Genomic DNA, 23,692 nt, shown 5'->3' with positions numbered 1-23,692 from the left:
AGTGCATGTGCTCAGGTCAGGTGCAAAGCAGCTGCAAATAAACAGGCCAGGGTACATCTCAGAAGAACAGCCACCCAACTCAGCCACAACAGGAAGATTGACAAAAGTACTTCTTTATGACAACAAGATATGTCTTTGCTACCGAGCCCCTTGCAAGGAAAATGGATCAGAAACATTCCCCCCACACTGTGTGGACAAGGCAGTGAGAAATGATGCTGAGCAATCAATTAAACAGTTCTGTGATGGAGCTGTAAGTTGCGTCATAAGGTGAAAGGAAACTGAAGCAGAGTCTGTGACAAGCCTAAATAACTGGCAGCATTTGTTAGATAAATGGAAGCAAGTGACAATATACAAGCCAGGCTGTCTGGGCAAAGACTTTGTACCTCTGAACACAAAAAAAAAGGTGACACAAAAAACCACCAATAGTTTTAAAGGCTGTTTTCCCAGAACCATTGACACGTCACTACGGAATGTCAGCAAATAAAGAGACAATAAAATTTTTCTTGTAAAAAGATACATTATACGTAAGAGGGTTGTTATGAATATTCAGGCATTGTTTTAACTAACTTTTCTCAGGTATTTGCAATTGACCATTTCTACACTGTTTTAGGGTGCAAAATGCATGTTGGGCACAGAACTGTGGGAAGCAGATTTTATGAAGAATATTATTATGAGTGCCTGAAAGACTGTTGGTCTGAGACAACTTCATATGACTTTGCTTGAGTAGTGACACTGTGGTAACATGTCTAAGATGTAGAGTATTCCTCACAAATTCACTAAATCTAAAAATGCCAAAAAGCTATCCTTGAATAACAACTACGAGGAAGGAAATGATGGCAGTTCACAGGCACCTCCTGAGCAGAAAATACCAATTAAATCCTGTGTTAATTTAGTGCTCACCAAAAGTTATCTGCTTAGCTCCAATCAGATCACATATATACTCTATATTAGTTGTAAGCTATATTTAACTAAAGGGGTGCAACAAAGGTGGAAAGGGTGTACTTTTCTTTATATTTTTGTGGAGTTCAAAAGTATTGTCTATGTCTGTTCACTCAAGCTAACGTAGATCTAGCCTGTTGCTTCTGTCATGAAACTCTATATCTTTCCCTCCTCCAGTGAAAAAAAAATATCTGTGAAATCCAAATCTTGATCCTAGATCATAAAATCAGACCCACTGGGACAAGTACCAGCAGTGCCCTATTAACTTATGTCAATGGCTGGAAAAGAAGTTCAGTGTTCTCTGGGTAAGGGCCTCATACTTGATTCCAGAAAGACTTCTTGCTATATAACAAGGCATTGATGGCATTACTATCAACTACACTAAAATCAGAACCTAGCAGAATATTGATCTGCAGGATTTGAAAGCACTCTTAAGAATGTTGGCCATCTAAATAGTAGTAAACTAAAAAATATGTTCATTGCTTCTTAGTACATCCTGCTATCGAATTTTTCCACATCCCAGAAAATTTTTACTGAGCTTATATAGTTTATTGTGGGAGCAACAGAACGAGTGAATAAAATAAAAGTACTCTGTCATCTTCTGTGTCATTCAAATGCAATCAGATTTACTCAAAGAAGGAGTACCGTACCAGTCTCCATCCCCAGTGTTAACATTCAGGACTTCCTCCCAGGTTTGCTTATCTGATGAAAAGCCTCTCCATCTGGAGTCTGATATTAATGCATAAATCCCAGAAATGTGTCTAGAAAAGTTCACACTATTCATCTAAAAAACATTAAACAAAACATGAAAGAAGGATACAATCCTTTCGGGATAAAATATGATTTCTATGTTTCTTTTGGAAAGAGTAACAACTGACTGCAATCTCGAGGGAAAGTGTAAATTCTCCAAGGAACAAACAAAATAGCCGAAAACTTTAAAGACCAATGATATCTGAATAAAAAGTTTATAACAAATTAAATATTCACAACAACTGTACTATTTATTTAGGCCTCAATATTGTAACGATGTTCGACTGCGGCACGGAGATAAACAAGCAATGAACTGAAGACCTCTGGACCTAAATATATCAGCTATTTCTGCTTGAGTTTAATGACCAACCCTGGAGCTAAAAGCGGTAACAGCATATCATATGTGGATTGGGACCTGAGAGGATAAGGAAAAGGTACTGACTGCTGGCCAATAAACACTTCATCATGTCTATCCATCTCTCTTAGGGTTTTATACCACCGTCCATCACTGTACCATCTGAGTGCCTTCATGTAAAATCAATAGCAATAGTGAAATCCCTGGAGGATGTCACAGAAACTTTAGCTTGTCTCCTCTTCTGGGTCAAACTCTGTGTTTGCATAGCCATATAGTTATGCTCTTTGATTTTAATGAGACTATTCATGAGTACTACGTTAAGGAAACTTCCCATAATGATACAAACACTAAATTATTCCTCCAAATATTGTTGCTAACAAGAAGGACCAGGTTCAGACACTATGATTTTTTTCTTAAAACTTGCAAAAATGAGCTCAAAATGTAATTCATAAACTCATAAAAAAACTCTGAGTTCACCAAGAAGTATTAATTCTTTCTGAAGAGCTTTGTCTGATTCTGAAACTAGCAAAAGAAGATGAAATGGATTTCAGCACTGATCTGTACCAACTGCTTAGCGATGTTTCTACAAAATGTTGATATTTAAAGTATTTCTGTTGCACCAATGAAGAAAGACACACACAGCATCTTCGGATACACTCTGTAACTCAGTTTGAACATTTGATGAACAAATGATTTTGCAGTTTACCCATTAGCTGCACCCTTTTCATAATTTACTGTCAGAAAATGGAATAGACAAATCCACAAATACCCTCAAGAAGGGCTGCCTCATTTCATAGAGGAAGCAATGCACTGTCTCCCCCATTTACATCTTTTGCCAATGCTAATCCTGTATCATTGTACCTAAATGATACTACCATCATCTTCTGTCATGCTGATGTCTCCACTCCATTTTTCACAGCACTCAACACATCAGATCAGTTAGGAATAGATGTACTTACATATCCATATGGACTCAGCTTCATTTACTACCCCGTGCAAGACTGAGGTTCAGTTATGGGAACTCCTAAACAGATTATATTTAAACACAGTTCTGATTTTCTTCACCATACAAGTGTAATGTTATTGCATTTCTCTGGTTCTCTAGATGTTAATGATTCCTTAGCAAATCAGTACAAATGCCCCTCAGGAACAGAGTGGGCAAATAAATATGCCAAAAAGTTTGTACATACATCTCCCTCTCTTCTTAGTTCACTGAGAGATGGCAGCAAAGAGCTCCTTTCCTAAGTTTCAGAGCTGCCACAGTTTCATCCTAGTGTTTTGTGAACACATGAGCAAGGCACCTTTTCAGATGGATGACTGAAAGCTTCATTGACAATGGCAAGTTTTCTTCAAAAGACAGTGTTTGTCTCTTGCTATTGCCACAAGATTAATATAACCATTGATACATCAAAAAAAAAAACCATGAGCTGCCTAAGCCTATGTGGCTTGTTGGACTGTCATGCTGAGGGCAGGCCAATGTCACTGGTAATGGTACCCAAAGGAGAATTGTGGTAGCATCGTATGGAGCTGCCTTTGACCTGTATGACCTGTAAAACAAGGTATAATGTACCTTGGTGGATTGGCCAATGAATCACCTCAGACCTCAGAAGAACAGGAAAAAACTCAATCTTACTCTGAATATTCTCTATATATACTACCATACTCTGGATATTTATATAGAGGAACTGCAGTTTCAGAGATAACAAACAAAAAGGCTTGAGATAAGAAATGGGCTAGAGGATAAGGAATCCAAGCTTCCTACTGCCCACTTTCAAAACATATGCCAGCCCAGAAGGTTGAACAAAATTAATTTCTCCAGTTCTACCTGATTGTACAGTTCAGAATTGAAGTAACAGTTGCTTGAGTACAGAAGTATTTTCTTAATATGTTCCCTTTTTTTTTAAATTTTATTTTTTACACAGACTATTTGATTGTTGTTTTCTTGCCATTGAATGTGCAGACTAAAAATAAACTGGACTTAATTGCCAATTACATCAGGAAGAAAAAAAGTAATGGAATGTCAGTGTATTGCCATGAATCTTAGATTTTCATTGACAATAAAGTTAAAGTGTAATATCTATGTTACTAAGGCAGTAGAAAGCTCATAGGACTGTATACTGTGAACAGCTAGTTCTATACATTATTTCAAGAACAATCTAATAAAGTCTAATTGGTTGAACAATATTAGAAGATTGAACAGAAACTACTTTAAACTCACTGTCCCCAAGCAAAAAGCCGATGTTCTTAATAAAGCTTAGGACAAAATCTCCCAGATAAGGCTTTGGAACTATCAGGCTATTGCATAAACCTGCCCAATAGCCAAGACCTCCCTCTTTCATAGACGCTCCTCAGCTACTACCAGAGAGCTAGTCCTTCTGTCATCCTCTCTGTTATCTTGCTGAAGTCATAGGATACTGGGCAAAAACCAAGAAGACTTGAGGTTACTCCCACTGCAGCGTCTGCAAAGGCAGATGGGATTTACATGCAGGCTGAGTTTAGACAGCCTACAAAGACTGTAAGTATGGACGCAAAGTATCTTATCTGAGCATCTGTCATTCCTGGGGCTGGTCAGTTAAGTTCCCCAGCAGCTATGAACAATATTCTTGCATCGCTGCGCTAAAGCAGAGAGAAGCTTTTTCTTAGCATTCATTTAATTCATTACAATGAATCCTGCTAGGAAGTTATTGGATGGGACTTAGTTTTGCTAATTTTATGGTACTTACAATGGTACAGGTATTGTTTCTCTAATCAAATATTTTATAGGTTTGTACTACAGATATTTTCTGTATGTTTGCAAGAGAAATTGGCATGTTGCATTCCAATTTCCTAGGCATACAGGAATGCTGGATATGGATGGAGGAATCTTTACTGTGTTTGTCTCTTAAAATTGCCACAAACATATAGCAGTATTTTCTCACCCTCCTCTTCCCTCCCTTTAGGGAAAATGGTACCTCAAAGGCTCCTCCTTTCATGCAACGGTTTCTAGGCCTCCTCTCCCCCAACTCCACACTCCCAAAATAGAGAGCTATTTTTGACCTGACCCTGTTTTTGTCTCTGCTAGCCACCAAATTTCTTCCTCAAAAGTTTTTAGCAAATTTTTCTTTACAGTATGTTTCAAAACTGCAGAAGGAATGACAGAAAACAGCAAAAATATTACAGCTTATCCCCTTCTCCCCCACTACCCACCCTATAATCTCTGTAATTAGAAAGCAATTGTATTGCTTTTTGTTTTTCTCAGGCTTTCCAGAATAATTCAACTTTCAGCAAAGAACATATCTCGAAATATCTTTATGTTCTAAACATAGAAATAAAAATGTTCTAATGAAAGTTAAGTTGCACTCTTACCTACAGCATTCCCTACTGTGAAGGTTACTGTTTAAAAAGTCTGTTTATAATGCACCATCTGCTTGGCTTTACACTCGCTTTATTCTTCATTGTGTGCTGCAATTAATGAGGCTTTCTGTATTACTACCATAATAGCTGATGTTTTTCTTTATAAATGAGAAGCAATAGCTCCCTGATGAAAATTTAAGCTTACTGCAACAAATGAGGGGAATTGCCTTAAGATTGGACCGTTGTTTAGGTGTCATTGTGGTATCTGAGCAGAAGTCTTAGCAATACTGCAAACCACTTGCCTTGAGACACCATAAGCATTAAGTTATAGATAAGCTGGATGAAGTTAGGATGGCAACCTTGTCTGTAAAGGAGAGTTGTCATATGTGACTACCACACTTTTTAGCAGATAACAAAAGGAACGAGACAAAATAAGTTAACACCAAATCCCCCTGAGAGCTTTTGCTTCATCTTTTTTCGGTGGCTTCAAAATACATCACAAAGATAAGGACATGCTGCTAATGCCTTTTTGACTAGGAGGACAGTTTCTGTATGCTCTGTATGCTCTGTTGCAGATCATCTTATCTTCCTGGGGAACGACTGAGTATTTTAGATACACAAACCTAACATACTTCACCAAAAGAGCAGAAATTGCATAAAAAACATGCACTCTGGTTTGGTTTCACATAGACAAAGGAGCAAAAGTGTCACACAACATGAAACAATCCCTGGCTTTCAGCTCACTGATAAGCATGCTGTCCTAAAAGGAGGGGCTCTCCTCTTTGTGGACTTTGACTTACACTCTTTTCTTCAACTTTCATCTAGAACAAACACCCTTCATTCTGCAGGCCACAGCTGTACATAAGAGACTTTTGAACTTGCCACTTATTCTTAGCTAAAGCCTAAGAGACAATCAACTGAGGCTAAAATGACCTCTGATAGTTGCCTTTCAACATCTTAACAGCCTGCCTTCAAAACCACATTTCTCCATCTGCCCATCAAGAAAAATGATTTCTGATGGTCTGTACTCACTGTTCATCGAGGACTGATTTTCTCATTTGGGTGGAGTTTTATGGAGCTGATTCTTTCGGGTTATTAAGACAGACCTGTTCTGTCCGACAGCACAGATGCAACAGGGCAGGACTGGGCTACATTAACAATTCCACGCAATTTGATCTGTGTTATATGTAGTTAATCTGTACGTGCTTGCTAGCGATCTCTGGAATATTAGGTATACTGAAACTTCCTCAGTTTTGAAAAAGCAGGAAGAAACTGGAGGAATTAGGAAGGAAAATATTGCAGAATTCCTAATGTCACAAAAACCAGTGGAAGAAAGATCTTATACAACATTTTAGCATATATTTTAACATAAATCTTCTGTCAGTAAAGGTCTCCATTATATATATATGCACCTACACACACACATATATATACACATTATCTTCTGTGCTTTATGTGGTGCCAGAAATCTTCGACTTATTACTCCCACTGGCTTGAAAAGAATGAGAGACTTCTGCAGGATATACTGGTGACAAGTTTGTATAAGGCGCAGTGCCACTGTCTAAGTCTGTGCTTCTGATATAAGACAGCATGAACCTAACTGCTCCTCACATTGAGACGTGAGGGTTAAAATAAAGACTCATTGCTATTCTCCAGGAACTCTGGTCAAGAGACAAATCCCTTCCCAAGCCTTTCATTGTCTGTTTATCGACAGGAGCTCATATCTATATGCTGTATCACAAGATCATACTTAGCATTACAGCAACGTGATTAATTCATAACAATTATTGCCTAACAAATTTTTCTCGCCCTCACAGAGCACTGACATATTTTGCAAATTCCTCATATATTTGTTGTTCTGAAGTAATGAATTAATTGTAATAATTTTCACTTTTATAGGGTGGTAATAGTTGTGTTTTCAGTTGAAACATGGCAGGCAGTTGCATGTGTCACACAAGTCATACAGTATTGTTTTTCTTTCCTGGCTGGCAATATTATATGCAATTATTGAAGGAAACACTCATGAACTCCTACATACATATAAATTCCATTAGAATTTGGGGGACTATTCATTGGCAATATTAAAACTCTTTCAAGTATAAATAACACTTCACGGCTTGTGTATTCCTACTGTCAAAACCACATTATGCACTTGCATTAATATCTGCAGGTTGGTTAGTATTAGTAAGTTCAGTATTTTATATAGAACGGAACCATGGGTCATGGACAGTGTAAGAACAATGTTCCCAGAAACCAGCAGAGAGAAGAAAGTTTACTCTTGGCACTTATCCCTTCAAACTCTGTTATTTGTTGGGAATCCTACTCGGAACTCCATCAAATGAGCCACATGTAGCCCTGAGTGACAAACTGATTCATTTCAATGTATAGCTCAACACTCATTAAAAATAAATTAAAAGTCTAAAGAAGCTAAATCTAAAGTGAATAAAAGAGTGATTTTCTCAGACTACTACACTTCAGATGCATATTACCTTAATTTTAAACGTAAAATCATCACAGCCTTTAAATGAGCTGTCCATGTAGATTTTCTATTGTTCCCCTGAATTTTTATTACAGTAAGCAATTTGAGCTTAAATGACTCTCAAAACAAATCACATACCTCCTATGGCAGTTGTTTTTAATGAATTGGTCTTCACCGGTTTTCTACTTAAGACAATATTCAACATTTTCTGAAGCACAGATGGATAGTACAAAAATACCCATTGGGGTAGAATTTTGATTGTAGACTTGCTTGTGTGCACTAAAACATTCCCAACTTTCCTAGAGAAACAAAACCATCAAAACACATTTATTAAGAACAAACAAAACACATAGCAGAAGCTATACCTGATAGCGTTAAATTTAACAGCTAAGCTTGTAAATGCTACTTTAGTAAATCAGAATGATACTAGAACTATCAGTTGCTTGGAGAAATTTTATTCCAATTTCCTTTTGAATGCAGAATGCAAAAGAGGAATTTTTTAGGCTGTGCTACAGCCAAGCTGATGGCTAAAGCATTCCCATTTCGAACTGTTTAACAAATGCATACTAATTAAAAATACCTACATACTTTTGTGGAAGCTATTAAAAAGATAGGCCATGGGGAAGTTCTTTTTGATTCTTCTTAGTTCTATTAGTAGAGAAAAAGCTTTCTAATATTATTACCTAAAGTACAAAAAACCTGTAGTGTACATGTGTACACAGACGTAAGATTTGAAAGTGTGATTATTTGTGTACGTCCATATCCATGAGTTTATAAAATTAGTTGAATGTATATTTTTTATTACAGATTGTAACAATTTTCATAAGCAAAAGATTTTGGGGTTATTCTGCTTACAGGCTAAAAAAAGTTTTACCAAAATGAAGTTGTTCTTTAGTGTGTAAATGATACAGCTTCTTTTACTGAATAAAATGCACCTATGTAGAAAGCAACCAGGAGTCTGTACCCTCCCCACTAATCTGTTCACATGAATACTCTCCCATGAGGATACACCCTTTGCTTTTTGCCAGGCTTCCCATTTTCTCTTTGAATTTCCATAGAATTTGCAAACACCATTCAAACAGCAAATACTAATGCAGTTCATTTACACTGTCTGAAGAAATGGAAGGAGGTGTAAATTGGAAGGGAATAAATGGTACAGAGAGGCAGTGAGACGATAAATTGTTGAATGGCAAATTGATGCAGGGCACCCAGTAACCCAGAATAGTCTGTACTGGGTCTGATACCAGCACATACAATGCCCCTTGTATAGTATATTGTATAGTACATAGCAGATCCCTGCATGTTATGAGGTACAAGCCCAAGAGTTACGTTTCACAAACAAGTGCTATTCGAAGATCACATTAAGGCATTGGGATCTTTTCAGACCACCGGTGATGCAGCCTGCCTACAGTCATGACTGCAGACAGCACAGTTCCGTTAGGCGTAAATACTCGCCACCAGCTAAGGTAAAAAATCCTCCTTTATGTTACATACTTGTAAATGTCCAAATATGTGGTCCGGACAACAAAACAGCGAGCATATGCACCAAATACCATTGTAACTGTTGCTACCCTGCTTTATGTTTAGGCAGTTCACTTTTCTCTAATGGTACATTCCAGTTTTGCTGTAAGATTTTTTACACAGTGCTGCACTTCTTTGTTAGGCTGTTCAGAAATGTTATGGTTTTTGTGAACTTCCGTGATCACTGAACCACTTGCTGGTGTCCAGCCAATTGTAATGAAAGCGAAACCTGCATCCATGCTAAAAGATTTTATTGAAATAGGAAAACACAGCAAGCAATCTACAAAATCCACTGAAATAGTACCCCATGACCCAAAACTAGGTAGCATAGAAAGCTACTTTTAAATCAATACTTAATTCGGCAGAAAAATCAATTTCCCTCCCTCTGCAATCCATAAAATTCATCAGGAAAAAATTACCCCTCACGTATTAGCAGCTCTTTCACCCTACAGGTTTAGAAATTAATTACAATAGACAATTTCAAGCCCTGTAACAGGTTGGGACGACATGCTATAAGGTATTTTGCAACGTGTGAACTGAAACATGGATTAGATGTGATGTGAACACCTACAGCCTTCCTAATTTCCCTAGCCTCCCTTTGGTAAAGGCATACACGGCTTTTTTAGGGACAGCTGTCTACAGTTTCAAGCAGTACCCAGGTTTCATTCCTGGAAAACGCTCACCTTTTTGCAGATACTGTGCAGGATGCAAACAATCCTACATAACAAAGCTTGTTCTGCCAGCATCCAGATAACTTCTCTTAAGGCAGCGATATCTTGCCTTTATTCTTCCATGTGGGTATTCCAGCGCTGCTGTGAAATAGTTAAACAGCTTTACTGCACAGCACACACAGAGTTCACAGATTCCTATCAGCAAGCATGTGCCCTTGGGTATGGATGTTCCACATTTGACTGACTGGGCAGTCTCTTCATCTGTGAACTTCCCTTTACACTCTAGATAGCTTGCTGTTAAATATGTTTTTAAATACAATGGCTTACTGTTAAGTATGTTTTTAAATACAATGTACAGAATAATACTATTCTAGCCAAGATTCTGCTTCATATTTAATAAATCAGTCTTTCTTTTTAGAATGTTTGCCTGCATAATAGACTGAAATGCTTAGCACACACACGACAGAGCCTGTCTTTTCATTACATGACTCTTTTGCTGCTAGTCTAACCTTCATTCCCTTCCTCCAAGTAACTCTTTACCTTTTTGTTTCACAGTTAGATATTTCTTTCTCGAATTTAGATTGCCTGTACTTTTTAAAGGCTTCAAAGTCTTTGTGGGAATATATTCACATCTTATCAAAGAGGTTCAGACTGTGAGCGGTTGTTTTCTTCCACTGTATCCCACAGCTCAGATCTTCACACTTTTTGTATTCACAGTCATATATTGTCTCTGACAGAAGTTCAATAAAATTGTCTTTCCACCCACAATATCAGGGTTCTCAGCATTGTTGGAACTGAGTGTTATAGACGTACAGTCTATCTCTGCTGAGAAACCTGAACTGCCCTATCTGCCTTATTATACAGTAGGCTGCTAGCAAAAGGTAGCAGTACATCTCTTGTGAATTGATGCATCACTTCTACTGTTTTCAGCCAATTAATATATGTCATAATTCCTGAATGTTTCCTTTTTACAGAGAGTCGAATGGTTAGATATCAAAAAGGTGGAGCATTACTGTTACTATTACTTCCCTTGGTATTGCCTCTCTTGCTATAAATCTTTTTAAAGTGGGTTGCTTCACTACTTTTTCTCTTTATTTCTACACGTTATTATTTAAAGTCTTCCCTGTTCTAGGCATTTATTTTCAGTTTTTAGCTTTAACTACATGTCAAAGTTATCAGAGTGTTACAATGCGGCACCCTGGCTTCCCACAGCATCAAACAGAAGATGCAAAGACTGTTTTAAGGCTTCACTTTATTCTGTTGCTCCTAGCCACATACAAGTTCCACTATGTACAGCAGAGGTGCATACAATTTGAAAACTAAAAAGACAAACCAATATTAACATACACAGATCGATAATGCAGCAATAGAGAGAGCTCATATATTTGCTGAAGACAGTGAACCCAGAAAATTTGATCCTACCTAGCCAAAACCCACCCTATTGTGCTTGCTTCCAGGATCCCTCCCATTGTATTAATGTAACTTTTTAATGAATGGAAATTTTGTGGCTGTATGCAATGACTGAACTCAGTGACCTAGGAGGCAATTTACAATTCCAATATGCTATTTTTCATTGTTTTTATCCTTCTTTTGTTTTCCAGACTTGAACATTGTTAATTTAATTTTAATCTTTGATTACCCTTCCTCCACTCATTCCTATATTTACCACTTGCCATAAATTTTTCTTTTTGGGTTCATATTTGGAGACAAGCAGATGTGACCAGAGAAAAGGAATGTCGAACAGCAAAGGACTGAGACAGCATCATAGACTGTGAGGGACCTGCACATCAGGACTCATACTCACAGAATCACAGAATCACAGAATGTTAGGGATTGGAAGGGACCTCGAAAGATCATCTAGTCCAATCCCCCTGCCAGGGCAGGATTGCCTAGACCATATCACTACTCTGTAGTGTCATGACAAGACTCAGTGTATGATTTTGTTTCCCATTCTTCAGTCACCTACAGTGGGACTATTTTAGTGAGTTTGTTGCAGTTTTACAACCCTCACATATTATTTTTGGGGATGTTGTGTGTGGAATCTCTTTCACATACAGATTAAGTTATTCTCTAAGAAATTTATGTGGATATGAAGCTCAAGTTCTGTAGTTGACATGAATAAATACAAAGGAATATGCACATGATGAAATGCCTTGCAGTCCACCGTTTACAGTTTTCTGAAAAAGAGGCTACAACCCATCAAAAACAGACTAAAGCAACCATATTATCACTGAGCAAAAGTGAAAGTATGAGGGCTCACCTGACTCGCAGGTACCCTACTGAAGTTGCAAGACTAATTGTGTGAATAAGAAAAGATGTATTTGGCCCAATTCTATTTCAGTCTAAGTTAGAAGAGTATCCTATCCATGAAAACATAAATGCTCCCTGCTTCATTGCTGTAATAGTGGTTTTATTCCTGACATGTATCAGCATGAGCTCAGATATGGTACTCAGGAAAAATTATTAAGAAAAAAACCTCGATTCAGCTCTGCTAGCTATAATGAGTTCGCATTTGTCAAATGGTTTTATGGTTAAATGAAAAGTTAATGATAAACAACCTTTCTGAACGGCTGGATACACCATCCATGTGCTGGGTGTGACATCCATCTTTAGCGAATAATGGTTTGGGAGGTAATCTGCATGAATGAGAAAATGAATATACTATTTCATTGTTAATAAGTACTTCTGCAATAAAGAGGAAATGCAAAAACACTTAAAATCATGCTTTATCTGTGATAAGGTAACTTTTTTTTCTATTTTAAATGTTTTCACTTGAATGCTACCAACTATTTAGGCTTAAGGATAAGTTCTTAAAGAGTTACGCCTTATGCGATGTTTTTTTAAACTGAATTGCAAAAACATTACTGGCTGTTTTGCACTAAGTAGACCACTGCTAAAAGGTTTAGCTACAATCTAGCTTTCTATGCTTCCTGAGGAAGATACGAGAAAGGCAGCACCATCAAATGCTGCATACCTATGATAGATACAGGGAGGTGTCCTGGTTTGGCCCAAACCAGGCCAATTAGTCTTAGAGAAACCAAGGTTACTGCTAAATTCCTCACTGCTTACGAGTGAAGAGCCAAAGGCGGGGGTCGCACCTGCAGGGAGGAGCAGACGGGGCAGGTGGCTTGGAAGCCTAGCAGGAACGTCCTTTGAAATCAGCCTCTCTCCCTCTACCCTTTTTTTTTATTTTGCAGTTCACTTCCCTGTCTTACTTATTTGTGAAGATAGTGTTTTGGGACTACTCCTTAGCTGTTCCCAAATTCCTGCATCCCAAGTGAGTTTCCTAACAATAATTCATATGATGTACCTGTTCTCTCACACACCCACACACATATCCTTGTACGCCATACTCCAAGAAAGCTGGCTATTGCTTGCTCTGCTAATTGCTTCAGAGACCTGTTCAATCTAAATTTTCTTTGGTTTACACATACGTAGAAAGAAACTGAATGTGAAGACAATGAATCTCTATACCTTTTCTCCTCATACTTCAAAGATCAGGTATCTACTACCTTAGAGAGATAAAAAAATCATGTCTTGGTGATTAACCCAGACTGTGCATTTGCACAGTGTTTTTCCATTTACTAAATCTAAACAATAAAAAAATACAGTAAAGAAGGTTCTCCACTATTTATACTATGCAGTGAAAGTGCTCCTCATAGCATTAAACGATAGCATTGAATGCAATCCACACACATTATCTGAAAGCTTATATACCTGTTATATACATAAACCTAATGCAGACAGCCATAATAGTTTGTATGAGTAGGAAACACTGTGCTTACTGAACCACAGTCATGCAACTAAAAATGAAATTATATTTCCTCCATCATAATACCAAAGTCAGTATATAATATTCTGAAAGAACAAGCACACAGTAATACCTAGGTTAATACTGTGTACCATACATTATTGCTCAATGCTATCAAAAAGCTGTATCTTCAGATGCTTTATTGAAACATATTACATTACGGAAATTGACATGGCAAAGACAAAACTGTTCAATTTCAGATTTTTCTAGCACCTCAGTTTTTATGAAATTGCAGGGCTTTTTTTCTAATAGAAGTATAATTTATTTGCTGATTAAATTCCAATAAAGGAGTTGTTCAGTCCCAATTTTTTTAAAAACACATTTAGGAATGTAAGTTCTAAGCACTGACAGGAGCATTCTCCTTTGTTCCCACTCACATCCTGGACTAGAAGATGGAGGTTTGACTGTTTTGTTTATCCAACTATTTCATCATAAACCACTGAATAAAAAATGTTCAGCATAACTAATGCCTACATATAATGCTAAACTTTGCATGCTTCAATATAGGTGAATTTAATATGAACTGTTGTAAAGTTACAAGGGTATCTCATCTGCTGCTCGATTTTTGCAATTTTTTTTTCAAAACATCATTGTTAATTGGTAATTTGTGTGAACTATTTAAAGTCAACTCTCCATTACTCATCGGTGGATTATCCAGAATGTGCATTAACCAGAAACAGACACAGAAATGCTCAGCGGGCTCACATAGACTGTGTCTGCAAAGACCAGGCCATTTGACTCTAGAGCTTGCTTCAGATTCTAGACCGCTACACCTGTGTCCACACCAGCCCCTAAATCATTCCTGATGGATGGAATGACGTATTTTCACAAGTGTCTTCTGGGACTCAGCTTTCATAAAACCACAGCTCAGACTGGGAACTCATATGTTAGATTTTATATCCACGTGATGAGTCTGGGCTCTGGTCTTACGCACTGTCCCCCAGGTGGGCCTGAATTCAGTGTCTCAGTTTTGGCGTTAACTAACAGGTTTTACCTGTGGGTGAAGAACGAACAGAGGGATTTTGTGGAGTTCGGGTTAAAGTGCCTATGAAGAGACACCTGGATCACTGCAGGGCTTATTAGGGCTTATTAGCTCGGGTTAATTTACTATTTCCTATTAAAAACAAATAAAAAAAAGAAGTGCTTTTACTCACAAAAGTCAGAAAGCAAACCAAGTCAGGGCAGTACCTCTAGCAGACACCGACCCGCAGCTCAAGGCTGTCACCTCACGCCCCAGCCCCTCCGCACACCGTTGCCCCCATCGCTCCCAGCCGCTGCCTTCCCCACAAAGCCCCCTCCTGCTCTGACCACCCGCCCCGGCCCCACGCACTCCGCCACGGCTACCCCCGCACGCGCCCTTCCCTCACACCGGCCCCCGTCACACGCCCTGCCCCAACATGTCCTCCCCGCGTCCTCATAGAGCCCCCCGCTCCCATCGACCCCTCGCAGCCCACCCCGGCCCGCTGCCTCGCAGCCGGGGCTGCCCCGGCCGCCGCGCCGGTCCCTTCTCCTCCCCTTCGGAGGGGTAGGCGCCGCGGGGGCGGCCCGAGCTTCCGCCCGGGGAGCGGGACAGGGCGGAGACAGCGGCCGGCGGGCGGGCAGGCGGCGCGGCTAAGATGGCGGCTCCCCTGGCCGGGCAGGCGGGGGCTGTGCTGCGGGACCTGGCCCTGAGATCCGCCCGCCTGCGGGGCAGCTTCCCGGTGAGTGAGCCCGGCCCTGGCCGCCGCATCCCGCCGGCTCTGCTCGTGGGCCAGGTGCCGAGGGAGGGCGGCGGGCCGCGCACCTGGCGCTCCGGGGAGCCTCCCTCAGAGCCGCCCTGCTCCCCCGTCCCCTCACCGCCGCTTCCCGCCCCCTGAAGGCGCCTTTCCCCCGCGCCCGCTCGCAGCCTCCCCCCTGTACGCGCCCGCTGCCCGCAGCTGGAGTGAGGAGACCTTTCGCTTTCCGCCTTGGCGGACCTCGGGCTGCTGCTCAGGTCTCGTCGGCTGGAGGGTGCGTTAAGTCTCAGCCGCGCAGTGCTTTTAGTGGTGGAAATAAATAGTCCAAGCGGCCCCCGGTGCTTTGCGGGGTCGGGGCGAAGGTCTGGGGTAGCGGCGCTGCGGCCCCGGGCAGCCGCTCCCCCGGGTCAGGGCTGAACCGGCCCAAGCGTGACCTGAAGCAGCAGCTCTGAAAGCCTCCCTGCCCCTAAAACTGAAAGTACTTTTAGTTATTTTAATAGCAGAAGTAGGTGACACCTTGCACGAAGTAATATCGTTGACCTAAACACATTTCGGTGGCAGCATCTGTGTGGCTTTGGCTTTGTGCTGGTGGCTGGGATCAGGGTGGGCTGAGGACGCCCAGCTGCGCTCACGGGAAAGGCCGGTCGTTGCTCTGACTGCCCGGTGGTCTCAAATCTTAGAAGTGTGATGGGAAAGAATAAACGGGCCTCCTTGAAGGGCTCGCGTTCAGGAGCTCTCTTGAGGTGTAGCGGGAGTTCTTTAGGAGATGTGTACATTTTAGACAGCTCTGGTGCCTTTGGCAACCAGCCTCTTTATTTTGTCTATCAGATCAGCAGTTGTGCAGGAATCTGCTTTGGTCCACGTTTCTGAGCATAAGTACTTCCCCAGAAGCAAAAGCGAACAAAGCTTGTTTCTGGCTGGTTCTGCTCCGCAGGTGCCGCTGCTGGGGGTGCTCATGGCTGCCAGCGTGTGGCTGCGTGGGACGGCTGTTGGGTAAAGCACGGTGTTGGTGCTGAGCGTAACTTGCATTGTGCATCTGCTTTTGTGTGGTTTATCTTTTAACCTGAAGAAAGTTAGCTCGCTTGGTTTTAAATCTGAAATCTTTTGTGTCCAACTTTCCTTTTTTAATGGTAGGTATAGTATTTGGCAAGTCGGTGTGATTGATCAGTCGACTTAGTGTATGTCTATTTCATATATACATATATATATACACACAGACAGGGAGAGAGTGTTTGTGTGTGTGTATATATACATACATGTAAATGTGTATATACATATATTTATCTGTGTATGTACATATTTAAGTCTGTTTCCGTTGATGAGCTACCCTGTCCGTCCCAACAGTGTTCAGTGCATATGCGTTATATGGTTCAAGATACGTTCCTGCCATTCATGGCTTACGTGACTCTGATCCTCCAATAAGGAACATGGAAGTAACCTCCCTCTTTTTGTGTGCGTCCGTGCTGTTTCTGTAGGACTCTGATACGGGGGGCTTTTGTAGAGCTGGAGTATGGAGTGCTGTCTGGACAGAGTCATCTCAGAGTGAGGAGTAGAAGGTGCTTTGGTTGAGCTCGGTTTCAAGCCCTGTCTTTATCTGGCGCTGTGGTGGGGATTTGAGGTAGAGGTGGAAATTAGGAGTTCACGGTCTATTCTGTCATCTCTCAAAGCGTGGAGTGATCCTGTATAAGTTACCCTGCTGAAACCACTGGATATCAGCTCAGATTGTCAAGAGTATTCTTGGGGTATTAAGGTGGCCAACTTTTTAAAAAACTTCCATGTGTTAGTTATGAAATAGAGATATTGAACTTGTATTATAGATCACATTTTATTATTTCATTATTCTGTTTCTGAACTGGCAGATATTGAGAGCATCTCACAAGGTCTGTGCTTTCCAAGTAGACTATTTTCAAGAACCACATCAATACTGCATAACAACAAGTCAAGTTCTTAATTTCAAAGTAAAACACTTTCCTGTAGAAAGGTCTTCATTTTTGCAATGTTACTTATAGAATTCCCATCTAAATAATCTCCTAATCTTCCACTGTCTCAAACTACAAATAAATTGATCAGCCAGAGACTGGATTTCTGTGCTATGAAGTAGGATAAAGCATCTGAGATTAAGAGTCCTTCCATTGAAAGAGTGTTTATTATTTGTATCATTCACTACTTAGCTCAGACCAGAAGTTACACTGTTACTATTTTTTATTTATTTTTTTACCATAAACCCACAAAACCTGTCCTCTTCTCAAAGCCTATCACATTGTTCTTCTCACAGATAAGGGTCTTCCATATGGTGAGGATATAATTAAGAAATATCAGTCTTAAACTTGTTTTGGTAACCCTGTGTGAGTAGATACTTGGTGAGATTTAAAATCTTTCCTCATAACCTTCAAGACTTACTGCTGGAGTGGTGTTTGTATGCTTTGGATGTGTTGCAAAATTTCTTTTTATTTCAAAACTGTTGGTGTTGTTCACAGCTGTGTTGAAATAAGCTTTTTGAGAAGTTTGGTTGTACACTGTCATATTCTACACACAAACATTTTTCTGTGTAACTTCATAAATGGGTGGAATAAAAGGTACTTGATCCTATGACATGAAAATATTTTATAGTACTTCTGGTTTCCCTTTGGCTCTTTACCTTTTTATAACTGTTTTTATAACATTTTTTACTTTTTTTACTTTTTATATTCTTGACAGATTCAGTTCTTCATTCTCTTGGAGTTTAAATCTGACCAAGTGTTTCAAGAAGATAAAAGATAGATTTCAGTTGTCTGCAGTGCATGTGGACAAGCGTATTTAGACCTGCTCTTACTGGAGCAATATTTGTAAAGAGCTGTGACAAACGCTCCAGGGACCACTCTGCAGCAGAATTCAATCTTGTTGGCTAGCAACAAATAGGCTCCATTGAAGGCTGTTTATTTGAATGGGAGTTGGATTGGGCCCTTTGGGAGGATGCTGTGCTTTCAAAATAGCTTCAGATGCAGTGGATTTCAGTGATGAATATAAATAAGGAACAATTAAATCAGAATAATAATAATAATAAAAATGCTTAAGGTAGCTCCAGTTTTCTAATACAGTGAGCAGATTGGCTGGTGTGTTACGCAGCCTTATCCTAGCCTGCAAAATGGTCTTCAGTCCTGCTATAACATTTCCAAATTTCATGCATGTTGAAAATATATTAAAAAAAAAAAGGGTGGAAAAGATGGAATGAAACAATATTCCTGTTATAAAATCTGCTGAATGCTATGTATAATAAAAATACGGAACTGTACAAGGTTGCTCACTGCAGATGCCTTCAATTCCTAGACTTGAATACCTATAAAGCCTCATTAATGCTAAATAGAGAAAGTTCTGTCTTTGTTAAGAAGCTATCAGCTGTGAGTTTAACTATCTTCCATGCAACAGAAAACATTACTGAAAATAACTTTCAATTCATGACTTCAGAAGCTACTTCAATGCCGAATTCTTGCTTTTTTTCTTGCCTTTATGTTAAGTTCTTGAAAGTTTCTTGAAGATTCGGGCTGTTTCCCTATTTGGCTTTTCCTGCTTGATAGTTTTGCTGTAATTTTTGAGGTTTTACATTTAGAGGCAGGCAATATATGAGCCTACAGACTTTCACAGTTTTTTTTCTATAGATACCTAAACCAAATGACTGCAGAGCCTTCTTCAAACTCTAGATAAAACTGAAATGCCAAAGTGGAGCAGATGTTTGGTCCACTCCTCCCTGGCAGTTCCATTAAACACGTGGTTATTGAATCCTTTTTTGAGATGAAAGAAGGAAATGAAAACATAAATATCACCTTAGACAGTGATTTTTTTATATTTTTTTTTTAAATTATTTTTTTCAGGTAGTTTTATACTGGTGGAACTTCTGCCTTGGGAGCAATCTGGCTCCCAAGATATTCACAGCTTTGTCTTGAAGTAGAAAAGCTGCACTTTGCTGCATTTATTTACCTTTCTTTGTACTTCATGTAGGTATAATCAGGGGATAGGGCTAATTAGATAAGAAGAGACAGCCTTCATGAACATGACATTAGGCTGAGAATTAGCTGGGACACCTGCGGCCTTAAACCTGGCTGTGGATAAGGAAACCCTTCCTCCTGGCCCTGCACCTGAACTCCCGAAGAGACTCCTTACCTTGCTTGCATTTATTTAAGATTCATTAAAGTTTTTGCTATAAAAGCAAGTGTTTTTTTCATTGATCTGTCTCCTGAGGCACTAGATAAAGTGTCAAGAGACAAACTTTGTGTTTTCTTTACAGGTATCTGAGTGATTGTTTGTTTCCTTCTGTTTTTCTCTGGAATATTGTCAGTGAATGTGGCTTTATTTTTTTTTTTTTTTTTTTTTTTAATTTTTCATTTCGTCTTTCTGGCTGATGACTGCCAACAAGGATGCTATGAAGAATGTGTGAAGATGTTGAGATTCTTTTGGGAATGCAGAAAAGTGAGATGAGAGTTTAGAAACACTTGGGGTTTGGTTGTTTCTTAGAAGTAGTTTGTTTCTCCACTATATTTTCCCCTTTCTTCTTTGGAAGGTTCGTTTTCAGCAAAAATTGGAAATGCATTCATTTAGTGCTTAGAGATATGATTCTACCCCTCCTTGTTTTGGGGATTCACTCACAGGTACAGTTCCAGGATTACTTAACCCCAACTGATAGATTTTTTTGTTGCTGTTGACCGTACTGTAGCAAGTAGTTCAGCTCACTATTGCCTTGGCGAGTCCAATCTTTCTGTGCATGTTTGAGACTATAATCTACAGCCTTGAGTGTATCCCCTAAGGATTTTCTCCAGAAAATTTCCTTCTTTAATACTCTCTGCTGAGAAAGCCGATTTCTAGCCATCTGTGAATCAGTTAGCTGCATTCTCATCTCTTTCCCACTCCATAGCATTTTAATAAAACACAGGGCATAGAAATCATGTTATCTGTGCAACTGATAATGACAGTAACTTTGGAACTGGTAATTAAACATTGATCCATAATTAATAGCTGGCTATTGATCTTATTTTAACTAGATAACACAGCAGGAGTAGGCATGAAACTAAGAGAAGTTAAGATTGACTATTGTGAAAAATTCCTTAGTAGTGGAGGTATGCTGTGCTGTTGAATAGATGCTGTTGAAGTCTCTGTTGCGTGAATGATAGTTAAAACTGATTCTAAACTGTAAGCTGAAACCCTCTTTTAATACGGTAATGGAAATAAGAACCCAAGATTGGTGAGTTTTTTGTGGTGGTGGGTTTTTTTGTTTGTGACATTATGCTGACAGTGATGTTCTTGTATAATTAGTGGCTAAATGTTAACTGTGAAGGAGCTGTAAAATAGCAAGTATTTACACCTATTTATTGGAACACTTTGAAACATCCTCAGTTATAATTTTATATTGATAGCAGAAAATATATTCAGTAAACAAAAGCTTTTGAATTTCACTTTTTTTGTTTTTTTTTTTTGTTTGTTTAAAAGGTGCTGGTTTGTTGAGCAGATTTACCCATGAGCTTTTTTCTTCCTGGTCTCTGTCTGGTCTCTTTCTGCTTGCTCATAGGTTCCCTAAACTACAAGAATGTATCCCAAACTTGAATTACTTTCTGTTTTATTTCTGTGATGAGCTGTTATTGTACAAGCTTAGAATCCAAACTCATAAAGCTCTAGGCAGTATTCCCATTGGGCATGAATATGGGTTGGGCTAGTTCACTCAAAGACTGTTTCATTTAAGAAAATCACCTTTCAAATATTTTGTGAGTGATACATTATTATTCATTTGAGTTTATTTACCTTGCACATTGGCAGTACTTGGTGGCAGATCAATTTCAGTCCACCCTGTTTGTCTTTAATTTGTGCAGTAGTGCTTTATTGATTGGCCCTAGAGAGCAAAGTAGTTTAAATTTGCTTTTGTAATTTGTATCTTTGTATAATTAATGATTTGGATTTTAGTTTTCTGCTTTTCATAATGAAAAGGTATAGATTCATGTTGTTTACAAGTGAAGGACCAAAGGTTACATGCATGTCCTTATCAGCTAAATTAGTTTGTACAAGAGGCATTATAAATGTTGCAACTTTGCAGTGTGTTTTCTGCATGTGTAGAGTGAAGATGTGACTCTCTGTATAAAGTACCTAGGCATTTTAAGTTAATAAATTTGGTAGTTTATCTTAAGGAAGGTGGAACAGGCAAAATACTGACCTTCAGGTTTCGGCGGGCAGTAATTTAGTTTGAAACAAAAGGGTTGTTTTATTTTTTTTTTTTAATGATTAAACTGTAAATGGAAGAGTTTTATTTGTCTGAAAATGGATAGATATTTTGAGAGCATCAGTAGCAGCAACTTTAAACACCCATTCATGCAGTGTGCATTTAGAATACTTCTGAAGCAATAAGCAAGCTCATGGGAACAATAAATGGGAAAGATGAAAAATGACAAGGTATAACAGGAGTAGATAGACTCTGAGGAATATAGCAATGAGCAATAGTCTCCATTTGTGTCAAGAGGAGAGAGAATCGCTTTTACTGTAGTTACTTAACCCTTGGTGTCCAACTCTTGTCCACTTAAGTTCATTGTCAGATGCAAAAGTTTTATAGGAATTGTCAGGAATGGAGAATTAAGGGAGATTTTTGATCATGTTTGGTAGGTTTGTCTGCTTATTCAAGACTTTTGACTAAAAAATAGGAAGCTGCAAATTAAAAAACAGACACAAATTACTAATGGAACACTTCATCGTTCTTTTGAGATCTTCCTCTGAGGGATCTGTGGACAAAAGAACAGTTTAATTTGACATCTGCTAATTTAGTGGCAGCCAAGAAAGCAGTTACTTCCTTGGGAGGAACTCATTGAATTGCTCATACACAATATTGGTATAAAAGTCTCTGGGAAATTCCAGTCATGGGAAAAATTATATGTGCAAATTATAGATAACAATGATAGGTAAAGGTAAAAGATACAGATAGATATTTATGAAAATTATAGATGAAAGGGCTATTAAAAACAACAGAAAACATTTTATTGTCAACAGATTACTTGCTTGGCTTTTTAAGGTCTGAAGATGGCATGAGAAATTTATTTTCCCATAAATTTGCTAGCTTCTTCGACTCTGCCACTCCAAACACATTGGAGACAGTGAATCTATTTAATTGAATTCTTTCATGCAGAGTTTCAGTCTGGATTTGTTTTTCAGTTAAATGGCTCAGATTAAAATAGTCTAAAGTAATGCCATAAATTTCAGGAATAGAGGAACTGATATTAGAGCTTGCTTTAAGCATGATGTGAAGCGTTATCAAAATCTTCTAGCTGCCCAATAGTCTATCCAAGGTGACAAAAACATGGCAGACAGAGGTGTCAGTCTGTCAGACAGTGAAGTGAGGAGTTTTGAGTTCTCTGCAGTCTTGCAGCCTGTTACAGATTATGGATTGTGATGTCCGGTCATTTTTCAGTATTTTCTTTCAGTGGTGCAGAGATGTCTCCTTCCGCACCACATTGGTAGCATCTGCGAAGAGCGAAATAAAATGAGATCTTATGATGAATAAAAAGCAAAATATGTGTTTTTAAGTCCCTGACCTCAGTAATATATCTTATTCCTTTGAAGGTCTAGTAACACAGGTATTCTGAAAAAACATCCATCGTAGTCAGTTGTCTAGGATATTTCATAGAATCATAGAATCATAGAATGGTTTGGGTTGGAAGGGACCTTAAAGATCATCTAGTTCCAACCCTCCTGCCCCAGGCACGGACACCTTTCCACTCGACCATTCCTATCGCAGTGGGAGATTTGAGGTGGAGATGGGATGTCTCGCTTGGTATTTGTCACAGAGGAGCCCAGGGCCAGGAGGAGCACTTGGGAGTTTCTGCCCCTGCAGAGCTGGCACTTCCCTCCTCGTGCAGGAGGTTGGCTGGCAGGTTTCTGGCTGGTTACGGGTTGGATTTCTGCCAGCGAAATGAAAACTTTGTTCGTTACTTTGCTGTCTCTTATGAGCAGCCATTTTGGGTCAGTGTTGGCTTTGCTGGTGACCTCTGTCGCTTAGTGCCTGATTAATGTTATCAGCTGAAAGGTAGGCAGTGTTTTTAAAGAGCTACTCGACAAACAGGCTTCTGAAGAAGGGTTGCTCTCCCCTACTCCCTTTGCTCACTGATTAACTTT

The 23,692-nt window shown here is 39.2% G+C and overlaps 2 protein-coding genes across 2 annotated transcripts in view; one reads left to right on the top strand and one right to left on the bottom strand.

Annotated features, from left to right (window-relative positions):
• TAFA1 (TAFA chemokine like family member 1) overlaps positions 1–15,367 on the bottom strand; it is a 328,857-nt gene extending 313,490 nt beyond the window's left edge. The window contains exons 1-4 of the mRNA XM_068409198.1: positions 15,314–15,367; positions 12,607–12,684; positions 10,061–10,189; positions 7,995–8,155 (exon numbers count right to left, since the gene is read on the bottom strand). The gene's annotated coding sequence lies outside the window, so the exon portion shown is untranslated. The remainder of the gene's footprint in view (positions 1–7,994; positions 8,156–10,060; positions 10,190–12,606; positions 12,685–15,313) is intronic.
• A 79-nt stretch (positions 15,368–15,446) lies between these two features.
• The window catches only part of SUCLG2 (succinate-CoA ligase GDP-forming subunit beta), a 129,449-nt gene continuing 121,203 nt past the window's right edge, over positions 15,447–23,692 (top strand). The window contains exon 1 of the mRNA XM_068408786.1: positions 15,447–15,559. Coding sequence (XP_068264887.1) covers positions 15,476–15,559 — 84 coding nt within the window. The 5' untranslated portion in view covers positions 15,447–15,475. The remainder of the gene's footprint in view (positions 15,560–23,692) is intronic.

The sequence above is a fragment of the Nyctibius grandis genome, chromosome 10 (genome assembly GCF_013368605.1).
Source record: "Nyctibius grandis isolate bNycGra1 chromosome 10, bNycGra1.pri, whole genome shotgun sequence".
In the NCBI taxonomy this organism is placed as follows: domain Eukaryota; kingdom Metazoa; phylum Chordata; class Aves; order Nyctibiiformes; family Nyctibiidae; genus Nyctibius; species Nyctibius grandis.
The sequence above is the reverse complement of the archived record's forward strand: the minus strand, read 5'-3'. Positions and strand labels throughout refer to the sequence as shown.